The following is a 12158-nucleotide window of genomic DNA, read 5'->3' on the forward strand; positions in this document are numbered from 1 at the left end:
GCCTCGTGGAAAGCTTAGCCCAAATTAAACACATCTGCGATTTACCATATATAATCTTATCACTAAAAGCACAGCATAAAAAATGAAATATTCTGGTTTGGGCCATGGAAATAAGACCATCTTCATTTAAAAATACACAACAAACTGGACAAACCCTGAAAGGGTCAAAAAGAACTAGGGTCAAAATTGAACAAAATCATGTTACTCCATGGAAATTTCTTTGAGATAGTTTCCACTTCTGACCAGGGCACGGATTCCCCAAGCTAGCATTTCAGTTCTCATCCTCTCAACCACACATCCCCATTTTAATGGCACATTGCAGAGAGATTTAAGTATTTCATATAATTTCCCTTTAATTCTGTTTTATGAGTACATGAATATGTAAAAGATTGCAGGAAAACTTTCAAAAGGTCCAAGGGGACTTGTGCACCTAAGTCAAAGTGACAGTTTAGTGATACACTTCTCAATGCCTTAGTCCCCTGAAAATGAAATTTAGATATTTTTGAAAATTTCACCCCAGGATTTTTCAATGTATTAATAACCAACATGTTAAAACCACCCTATCTCTGGCAACTAAATTTTCAGACAATAACACTTAAAACAACTCCATTTCAGTTTTGCTGCAAAAGAAATTTTTTTTTATTTTCCTACCTGAAAATCCATTTTGTGAGAAGAGTTTCCTTTAATTTGAAATGTGTGGGCAGCTCTTTTTTCCCTACCTTCATTAATATGGGTGCATCAACCTGCTTATCAAAAGAACTCCCTGTTCAATGCATAAATATGGCAATCATGTTCACCAGTCCTCAAAAATATTACTTTTCTAGGCAGGAATGGAATTCTTCTGAGTGAAAGTGTCAACTCTAACCCTAACCCTCTCCCAGCAGTTGGTTAAAAAGATCTAGAAGGAAGTAGGGCTATGATGCACTATGTTTCAGGACAGCATGAAATAACATGCTCTTGTTCCAATAATGTCTCTGAGAAGGATGTTTCTAGTTGCCATTTTTTAAATCAACAATGGATTTGTATGTAAAGTGTAGAAATTGAGATGACACACACCTCACAGGTCAAAAAACTATCATGTGCTTGGCTAAGGACCAATATCATACTCCTTGTCAAGTTTTTATTGTGCAAATTTTATAGCCTATAAAAAACATTTAATTTTAAACAACTCGTACTTGGCCTTGTGGGACCTCATCCTTCTTGTCTCTGTCCATCATAGGTATAGGCTGAATACCTATCTTCTTCATTTCATCACCCTGAAGAGAAAAAGAAAAAGGGTCAAGTACTCCCTGAATAGCTAAGGACACTCGGAAGGAAAATCAGGATTTCTTAAATTGAAATAAAAAACAGGATTGTGTAGCACTTTAAAGACTAACAAGATGGTTTAATAGGTGATGAGCTTTCGTGGGCCAGACCCACTTTCTCAGATCAAATAGTGGAAGAAAATTGTCACAACCATATATACCAAAGGATACAATTTAAAAAAATGAACACATATGAAAAGGACAAATCAAATTTCAGAACAGAAGGGGGTGGGGGGGGGAGGGAGGTAAATGTCTGTAAGCTAATGATATTAGAGGTGATAATTGGGGAAGCTGTCTTTGTAATGGGTAAGATAATTAGCGTCTTTATTCAAATTTGCATGTAAAGTGTCAAATTTAAGCATGAATGACAGTTCAGAGGATTCTCTTTGAAGTGAAGTCTTAAAAGGTCTTTGAAGCAGGATGCAGGTAATCAAGTCATTGAGACAATGTCCTTTCTGGTTGAAGTGTCAAGAAACTGTTTTTTCTTTGTGATCCTGTCTGATATCTGTTTTGTGGAAATTGATCCTTTGGCGAAGTGTCTGAGATGTTTGTCCAATGTACATAGCAGACGGACACTTTCGGCACATGAGTGCATACATTATATTTCTGGATGCACAGAAATATGTGTTCTTGATCTTATAACTCACTTGGTTGGGTCCAATAACGGTATAAAGTGAGTTATAAGATCAAGAACACATATTCCTGCGCATCCAGAAATATAATGTATGCAATCATGTGCCGAAAGTGTCCGTCTGCTATGTACATTGGACAAACATCTCAGACACTTCGCCAAAGGATCAATTCCCACAAAACAGATATTAACTAAAAATTTTACTGAAAGTGCCAGTGTCACTTACTCAACTTCCCTATGTTTTGGCTGATTTTTGAATGTTCTGACCACCTGAGTCCCAGATTCCAGAGTACAGAGGTTACTCAAAGCTGTATAGGATTCATGTTTTAATGAATCTCAAATTTCACTTTAGCCTCAAGGACTTGCTCAGAAAATATTAATATAGAAACAATTTTCACTTTAGTTTTGTGCATTTAACCCCCCCCCCCCCATTTCTGAAAATACAGAATACAGACATAGAAGTATTTGATATATGTAGAAATATAAATTGCATTTATATTAATTTTATTTTATTATAATGATTAATAGCACCGATAGGCTTCAAGCTTGTTTAAATATTGTAAATATATAAATAGAACATTTGTGTTCAACCGATAGCTATATATAGATATCTGAATCTATTTGATAGTTACATAAAGTAAAAAATATTTTAAACCTACTGGTATTATTAGTAACTTGTTTTCAATATCCTGAAAGTAGTTATTTATCTCATTTGCAGACTGCAAGGAGTGGCTTTTCCACTCAGCTGTTAGAGCCATACAGACAACAGCTAGATCCAGTACAAATTTACATGATTCTTGGGCTGTGTCTACACTGGCATGAATTTCTGGAAATGCTTAAAACGGAATACTATTCCGTTTTCAGTTTTTCCGGAAAAGGAGCGTCTACATTGGCAGGCTGCTTTTCCGGAAAAGCCCTTTTTCCGGAAAAGCGTCTGTGGCCAATGTAGACGCGCTTTTCCGGAAAAGACTACCGGGCTGTCTATACTGGCTCTTTTCCGGAACAGTGTTCCGGAATAAGGACTTATGCCCGAGCGGGAGCAGAATAGTTTTTCCGGAATAGCGGCTGATTTTGTACAGTAGAGCATCGTTGCTTTTCTGGAAATTCAAGGGCCAGTATAGACAGCTCGCAGCTTATTCCGGAAAAGCGGCTGATTTTCCGGAATAAGTGGCCCAGTGTAGACACAGCCTTGGAGTTTACCGTTATTGATAACTTAAATAACAACAAAATATTTGGCTGTTGTTACGGTTTTCCATGGGAGATACCTCTGTACCTGCCTCAAGTTTCCTCTGCTCCTGAGGTAGAGCTTGTAGCACCTGCCTGTAGTGTCTGCTTGGATAGATTGTCACACCAGAATACACCTCTTATGTATTCCTGACAAGTGATCTAGTTATTCTTTTCTGAAGAGTGATCTAGTAAAATAAACATGGAGCCCCACAATATTGTCAATAGTTTCCAAAGAAAATTTCCTCCATTTACAAGTAGAAGTGTTTCTCTCAGACCTATCTTGAGATTAGAGTATGGAGTTAAAGTTTTGCCCCCTGGAATATCCTCACTAGTCTTAAACACTGCAGGGCAAATTTTGACCATAATCACACCAATATTACTCATAAGAAGAACTCATCTGGAAGTTACAAGTCTTTATATTTGTAAGCAAAATATGGTATATAGTAAATAATGCTATTGAAAATTGTTCTAGATCAATCTAACATTGTGTTCCCCTCTCTCATTTATCTAGGTATTTTCTGTATGTAGAACAAATGTTAGAGAAATATGCATACCTCAGCCCAGAACTCTGCATATATATCATTAGCTGTCAATCTGGTAACTGACCACAATTTTGTTACAGAACAAAGATCACAAGCTGTCATCATCAGACCAATCACACGATCCCTAGAATACAGAATATGAAATCTGTTATTTAGATAAAGCTTTATGTTATTGTGTTTTGAAGCTTTTTAGGTGTTCTGTCATATATACATCCAGCAAAAACCAAAAAGTACAAATGCTACAAAATATCTCCCACACAAATCCATCCTCCCCCTGTGATATTAGCCTATTGATAATTCAGTACATGAATCATATTAGCAACATATCACTTTTATTAAGTTCAGTAGCTTATATTATTGAAATAAGGCTTATTCAAAAGCATCTAGGTGAAAAAATTAAGTCAAATGGCTGACCCAAACAACTGTTAATAAATACAGTGTTTCAAGTAAGTTCATGCTATAACTGACTTATAGCATACATTATCCACTCTTGAGAATTATGTCCTGAGTGTGATTTATACGATCCTGGTCTATTTTTAACATGTACTAGTACTAAATTAGAATTTTGTCTGGATTAATAATCTGTACTTTTATTATAAGAGATTAATTTAGTGTCATATATAAAACATGTAGAAATATTAAAATTAAAATATTGTATAATTATGCAGAGCTAGAAACATTACGTAATTCATGGATAATACGTGGTCAGGTATTCTCATTTTTAAGCAGTAATATACATGCCTAACTCTAGTTGGGGAAGTTTAGTCCAGAACTCATTTTCTATGGTTATTTTACATAATGGCATATCTAATCTTGGAAATTTATCAAACTATCTATTTTGGAATAATTATTTCAGAATAGCTATTTTGATAAATTTCCAAACCCTAAGAAGGACTTTTTAGTTCTTAGAACTCTTAGGTTTGCCATCAGGAGGCAAACCTAATCCTAACATCACTTTCATTGCTTTCAGAGTGGGCTTGGGACCAGCTGTCTGCTGCTCACTGGTGGAAAGAATACATGCTGGAGCTTGAGTGAACAGCTTTCTCTTTCCTGAGTAAAAAAAGGGCCAAGCCTAAGTCCAGCATAAGCAGGCAGGCATCTTGGGTCAATTAGAACTTGCCAGAAGCTACAGACTGATTAGTCACCTGCAGCCAATTAAGGCCTGTAGTACTGCTTTAAAAGGGCTCCCCCAGGCAAGGAAGGAAAAGAGTGAAGGACTGGAAGTGCTGTGTGGGTGGGAGTGGAGGATTGACAAGTAGGTACCAAAGGAAAGGTACTGGGAGGGATTGTTTGGGGAAGTGGCCCAAGGAAAAGCTGACAGATTGAGAGTGGCAGTAATCCTACCTGTTGGCGCTGCCTTGGGGTCCCTGGGCTGCAACCCGAAGTAGTGGATGGGCTTGGGTTCCTCCCAACCTCCCCAAATCTCAACCTCTGCCTCGAGAAGGGAGATCAGAACTCCAGAAGGGATTTTACCCCAAACTTCTGAACTAGCCTGTGATGAGTAAAAGGCTGTATTGGAGGGCCACACTGAGTCTCTGAGGCTAACACTATCTACCAGTAGTGCAAGACCCCGCGGGAATAGCTGGAGCTTTGCCATAAAATAAAATATTCTCAAGTCAAATGTACAATTCCAGCATCTATCCTTAATTACAAATGCACAAATAGCTACTGTATTTTAAAAAACCTTAAAAGGACGACATATAGACATATTCCATCCCTCCAAACCCTGACAAAATTTTTCAAAATGATTAAAAGGGTTTCCTGCAGAAAAGCCGAACATTTGACCAGTTTTCAGTCCCTTTTTTATGTCTTAAACTGGGAAAAGCTGGTACTTAAATGGAAAACACTCAAACAAGCTTCCTGCCTATGTAAAGAATAAAAATATTTTCCCCTTGGCTATTTTGGAGGATTTCTTATAGTGACCAGCATTATAGTATCTTGAAGCTCAGAGAAGGCAATGTTATAAACCAAAAAAGATGAACTAAGAATTTGAAATACCTTGAATTAACTCTTTGAATTAATTTAGGGTAACTATTTAGAATCTGAGATACTAGGAGAAAGTAAAGAGTAAATATTTAAATACCTTTTTACATGTCACAAAAATGCTGCGTGTTCATATTGTAGATAAGTAATGTTCATTTTGGCTATGTCTAGACTACAGAGTTTTTCTGGGATACCAGAGATAACCCGGAAAAACTTTGTAGCATCCAGGAAATGCATCTGCTCTTCTGACATTTTTTGCAGAAGAGCAGACATGTTCTTTCGGAAGCCCCCGTATTCCTCTTTTCACAAGGTATACCTAAAGAGGAGGTTTTTCCTAAACTTGGCCCAGTGTAGATGGGCCAAATTTCAGAAATACCTCTTCCTAAAAAGCAATCAGAAAAAGTTACACAAATTGTGGAGCGCTATTTGCATACCTTTTTCCTATAAAACGCCGTAGTCTAGATGTAACCATCTTAGTCTTTTTCAGCAAAAACAACAAGGAGTCCTGTGGTACCTTAAAGACAAGCAAATTTATTTGGGCATAAGCTTTCATGGGCTGGAGCCCACTTCATCAGATTCAACTGATGAAGTTGGCTCCAACCCACAGAAAGTTATGCTCAAATACATTTATTAATCTAAGGTGCCACCGGATTCCTCGTTGTTCATTCTGTTGAATCCTCTCATATATGATTAAAAATAATGAAAAAACTGAGTCCATCCTATTTTATTTTATCCAGATGTTGTAAATTTCACCAGTTAATGCAAAATTATTTTGCTTATCTATTTCTGAGTTTAGTTATGTTGAAAGGTACATCTGGCTCTTTCATGTTTCATTTGACCAAATTCTGAAGCACTTGGCTCCATTTCCCCCTGTATTTGATATATTAATATGGTATAACAGTAGTGCTTAGATTTTCATTTTGACAGGGATAAAAACATTCCATACAATGTGTTTTACATGCTCAAAAGACATATATACCTAGGGACCTCAGCAATCTTTTAAAGCAAAATGAATGGACTGTGTGGCATTCAGATGTGTCAATTTGTTGGTAAAAGAGAGTATAAGATCACCATGAAGGTCTGGCATGACAGCAAGCTGGATGAAGCTGAGGTATGTATTGCTTTTCAGGATGTGCTGGAGATAGAATAAATGCCTTACAGAATGTGGTGTAGGTTATGTGAAGATGGAAAAGAGACTGGAGACCTGTCCCTTACTTAGTGTCAGAGTTTGAAAATAATGCCCCCATATTTTATGGAAAGATGGTTTTGAATATATATATATGCATAAGTCGAACATGCTTTATGCAAAACAGATCAAGCAATCTATCATTCAAGAGTCTGATCCCCTGAATGTGTAGATTCTTTTTTATACATGTGAAGTTAGAAATATGAAATGTAAGCCTGCTTATTAATCTAGAATTTGTAGTAACACTCCTTAGTGGTACTTATGGGCTTAATGGCCCAGTGTTCAAGGTAACGATCTGTAAATGGGTTTGTTTTCCCTGTAAGCCCAAACAGAGATTGGTCCTATAAAGACCTGTGATCATGCCACCTGATGCTGGAATCCATTTTGAATCTGGTATTTTCCATGGGGATGGAGAGAGAAAACAAAGGGTACCGCCCATTTAAGGAAGCAATCAAAGTTGTCTTCAGCTTGGCTTTTGAAAATTGCCTCCCTATCCTAAGGGACTAGGCAAGGATTTCTTAGATCCAAGCCAGAGAAAGGATTAGCTGTAACTTGAAAGAATTTATCTGGAACAAGTGGAGGGGTGAGAAATATATTTCAAACAATCTCTCTTAGGGTATGTCTACACTACCACCCTAGTTCGAACTAGGGTGGTTAATATAGTCAATCGAAGTTGCAAATGAAGCCTGGGATTTAAATATCCCGGGCTTCATTTGCATATTGCCGGGCGCCGCCATTTTTAAAGCCCCAGTAGTTCAGACTCCGTGCCTGCGGCTACACGCGGCACGGAGTAGGTAGTTCGAATTAGGCTAATTCGAACTACCGTTACTCCTTGTTCCACGTGGAAAACCTTATTCGAACTACCTACTCCGTGCCGCGTGTAGCCGCGGGCACGGAGTCCGAACTACCATGGATTTAAAAATGGCGACGCCCGGCAAGATGCAAATGAAGCCCGGGATATTTAAATCCCGGGTTTCATTTGCAACTTCAATTGACTACATTAACCACCCTAGTTTGAACTAGGGTGGTAGTGTAGACATGCCCTCAGTGCATTAGGCATAATTGTCATGTTTTGTTTCTTTTGGCTTAGTAACTCACTTTCATCTGTCTGTTTTCACTTGCAATCATTTAAATCCTATTTTTATACTTAATAAAACACTTCTGTTTATTATAAAGCCCATAAATAACTGTTAGCTGGAGGGAGCTACATCTGTGCATCTCTCTCTTTCATTGATAAAGTAGGTGAACATCTTTATGAACTTTCTCTGTGTAAAACTTGTATACAGCGTAAGATGGATTTTTTTGGGATGTCGGTCCTTTTTGAGGGTTGTGTTCCTAGGTGTTGGTAAGTCCCTGTAGCTAAACTGATTCAGCATCTGTGTGGCTCTGCTAAGGTAACTGTTACCTCAACTCTGCCCGGGCTGGGGGAGACCAGAGCTTCTGGCCCAGCAGGACAGGGTGATGGGGCACCCCAGAGGGCAGGTAGGTGGGCTCAATGGTATTTGTTAGAAAAGAAACAGGTGACCCAGGAGCAGATTGGGTAAACAGAACTGCTTTATTGCCCATGCACGTTAACCTCAGACCACCAACACATTGTTCCGAGTGGCAACAATTATACCCTTTTATCTATTTTAGCATGTTAATTCACACATCTTTCACTACTTTCCCTAAAACCTTATTTAGTAATGTTAACTCCTACACAATGAATATTAACAGGTGATGAATACAATTATACCCGCTTCTATTTGTTATTTGTTGTTTACCATTACATACTCTCTTAATCAGCAGCTTGTAGGAAGGAGGAAAGTGCTTTGATTCTGAAAATGTTTTTACAGAACAAGTGCAAAGACAAAACAAGACAATGTTCAGTGCAACCATCTTCCAAGGCTGTCAGGACAAAGGGGAAAATATGTTTAAAGAGCAATGGCAATTTTGGCTAGACTCCTTAACCACTAATGTATAGCCAACCCCAGACCCCTATTAATTTTTACATATCCCAACAGGTATGATCTGCAGACTGGGTGACAGCCTTAAGGGAACCTCTGTAATCCAAGTCACCACACATACTTTCAAGGATTTAGGTAGTTGAGGTGAATCCTGGTACAACTTTCACCGTCATGACACTCAGGTTCTCTTTATGCATACATCCAAGTGGGAGTGCATGTTATAAAATCTAATGTTTCTGGGTTTTAAATCTCAAGGATAAGAGGGTAGATTTTTCAACCAGTATAATTCTACTGATGTCAAAGCAGCTACTCATTATTTATACTGCTGTGGAAGGAGAATCAGGCCATAGGGCTAAAAGTATTTTTATATTGTCTGTATGACTAGGTAATCAATGTTAAAAGGATTAATTGATTAACTGGAGTTGGCTCGGACACTTAGGCCCTGATCCTGCAATCACTTATGCATAGGCATAATTTCACAACTATGCCTAATCCCCATGAAGTCAATGAGGCTGGTGTAAAGATAAGCAAGTGTAAAGATAAGTAAATTGCAGGATTGAGGCCTGAGTTACCAATGAACTCCTCAACAGGCACAGTTTGAAGGCAATGAAGTGTCAGTGTGATAGATTTAAACAAAGCATATGAACCCTGTAAATTGCCTTTGTAATATGGTATTTATGCATGTATATTTGGGCTTACAGCTTTCTCTGCGTGAAGATGACATTGTGTGAATGACAAAAATTCTTATATGAATTCTTCTTTGATGTCATTTGCAAAAACAAGTTTGTTTCTTAAGTTATGAATGTTTGCTTTACCTATGTGCTTGGTTTTTAAGGTTTAAGGCTCCTGTCTGATGCAGTTCTTCCAGCTGTTTTCTGTTTCCAAAGTACAGGGCAAGGTCTGTGGCAATGATGGCTTTGCGGATGATCTCTAGGACCTGCTCATACTCGCTGGAGCTCAGTTTGGAGAAGATATTGTGCCCTTCCAGCTATGAAAAAATAAAACCAATAAAAAGCACAAGCTCTAATTTTGAGATGATTCCTATATTTATCAGTTTACACAGCTTTACAGTCCACTAGGGATGTTTGCATTTTATAAATGAAAACATGAACAGCATGAAACATGCTTTTATAGTTTCTTTTTAAAAGATTAACATGAAGCTGTTGCTATGATTGAGTTGCTGATGTATGCTTGAGACTCAAACATATGCATAATTTAAACACCCTCTTTTCATAATACTCAGTTAGTATATCCTACCAAGATTAGCTCCAGCTATAGTCATTAAAAAACAAATCTTATTTTTGCACTAAGCTGATGGCACTCAGAACCTCTCAGAATCTGGACTAACTTTAGTTTCTTTCTTTTCCACACTCCTCTCTCCTTTCAAATGGAGAAAACTCTCTGAAGGTAGAAGAAATTACTAGGCAGAAATATATTTTAACAAAAAATTTCCTAACAGTTCGGCAAAGCACTCCCAGTTAGGGGTATGTCTACAGCAGGGTGAAAGCTGAATTAAGCTATGCAACTTCAGCTACGTCAATTGCGTCACTTAAGTCAAAATAACTTAACTCGGCTTTAAGCACTGTCTACTCAGCAGGAAGTCAAAGGAAGGAGTCAAAGTAAGAAGTCCTCCAGCTCGACAATATTTCGAAATAAAGGCATGTGTAGTGTAGACATGCTCTTTGTTATTTTGGAACAATGTCAGTTATTCCAAAATAACGCTGCTATGTAGACATACTCAAGGGTTCCGAACCTGATCCAGAGTGCGGAGCTGCCACTAGACAACTGTCTTGGGATATCTTCCTGAAAGTAACAGGAGTGTAGTTATAGTGCCCAGTGTATGCACAATATTTTTAAACTAGCCAATTAGCCCGTCATAAGACGGGATTTTCAGGTCTCTCCTCCATGTCGGTCTTCTCTCCTGAGCCTCCAGTCTCTCTCTCCTCCTCCTCCTCCTACCTCCCCCCTCCCCCCCCCCCAGCTCTCCTCCGCCTCCTGCCTCTCTCTTTCTCTTCTCCTCCTGCTCCTGCCTCTCACTCAGGAGACCGCAGAGCCCAAACGGCTGTTTGGGCTCCGCACGCCCCAGCTACGTCTACACTGGCATGAATTTCCGAAAATTCTTTTAACGGAAAAGTTTTCCGTTAAAAGCATTTTTGGAAAAGCACATCTAGATTGACAGGAAAAGTGTCCGTGGCCAATCTAGATGCAGTTTTCCGCAAAAAAGCCCCGATCGCCATTTTTGCGATCGGGGCTTTTTTGCGGAAAACAGTACTATGCTGTCTACACTGGCCCTTTTGGGCAAAAGTCTTTCGGAAAAAGACTTTTGCCCAAATGGGAGCAGCATAGTATTTCCGGAAAATCACTGACGATCTTACATGAGATCGTCAGTGCTTTTCTGGAAATTCAAGCAGCCAGTGTAGACAGCTGGCAAGTTTTTCCGCAAAATCAGTTGATTTTGCGGAAAAACTTGCCAGTCTAGACACAGCCCCCGTGCTGAATGGGGAGCGCGGAGCCCAAACGGTCGCTTGCGCCACTTGCTCCCACGCGGCAGCCTGGTTGAGCAGCACAGAACTCAGCCGAGCACCACGGCAGGAGGTGAAGGGGGGCGGGGCGGTGACGTTCACAGCCAGGGGGTGGGTCCTGGAGCCGCTGTCACGCCTCACATCACCGCCCCACCCCCTCTTCACCTCCTGCTGTGGTGCTTGGCTGACTTCTGCGCCACTCAGTCGGGCTGCCACGGGGGAGCAAGCAGCCGTTTGGTCCCCGCACTCCCCATGCAGCACGGGCCACCCAGAGGGAACAGCCAGCATTTCAGGCAACAGCGCCGCCCAGATGGAACAGCCAGCATTTCAGGCAACAGCGCCGCCCAGAGGGAGCAGCCAGCATTTCAGCGTTACAGACTCTCAGACATTGGGCTATTATATATATGATGGGTAAAGAAATATCTAGTTATTGTAATAAGGTTATTGCAATTTGACTAAAATGCCATACATGAAATGTAATTAATATTCATTAGCAGAAGCAATTTACTCTGTAGAAATGAAGTTAGTTACAGTGCTTTCATGCATGCTATGTTTAGGGAAAGGCAGCTTTGTTTAAAAATGAGCTGTCTGACCTATAGCGAATATGTCTTGCACCATGGAGCCTAAGGCAACACGTGCTTCATGTCCTTTCCATTTTGCTATTTTAAATCATTTGTAATGGACAATATATGGTGATTGCTGTTGAAAGCATCACCATAGCTAGAAAACTCTGCACTATCCAATATTTCTCTGCTTTAGGAAACAACCAATTGAAGGTCTTGTTAAAGCCCCAAGGAGGCAAGAAATTAAAAGGCTG

The 12158-nt window shown here is 39.4% G+C and overlaps 1 protein-coding gene across 13 annotated transcripts in view; it reads right to left on the reverse strand.

Annotated features, from left to right (window-relative positions):
- The window catches only part of PDE10A (phosphodiesterase 10A), a 562198-nt gene that overhangs the window by 13809 nt on the left and 536231 nt on the right, over positions 1–12158 (reverse strand). For all 13 annotated transcript variants that reach the window (XM_075924600.1, XM_025179482.2, XM_075924597.1 and 10 more), the window contains 3 exons: positions 9635–9807; positions 3717–3828; positions 1176–1256 (listed from right to left, as the gene is read on the reverse strand). In XM_075924600.1, coding sequence (XP_075780715.1) covers positions 1176–1256; positions 3717–3828; positions 9635–9807 — 366 coding nt within the window. The remainder of the gene's footprint in view (positions 1–1175; positions 1257–3716; positions 3829–9634; positions 9808–12158) is intronic.

The sequence above is a fragment of the Pelodiscus sinensis genome, chromosome 3 (assembly GCF_049634645.1).
Source record: "Pelodiscus sinensis isolate JC-2024 chromosome 3, ASM4963464v1, whole genome shotgun sequence".
Lineage (NCBI taxonomy): Eukaryota > Metazoa > Chordata > Testudines > Trionychidae > Pelodiscus > Pelodiscus sinensis.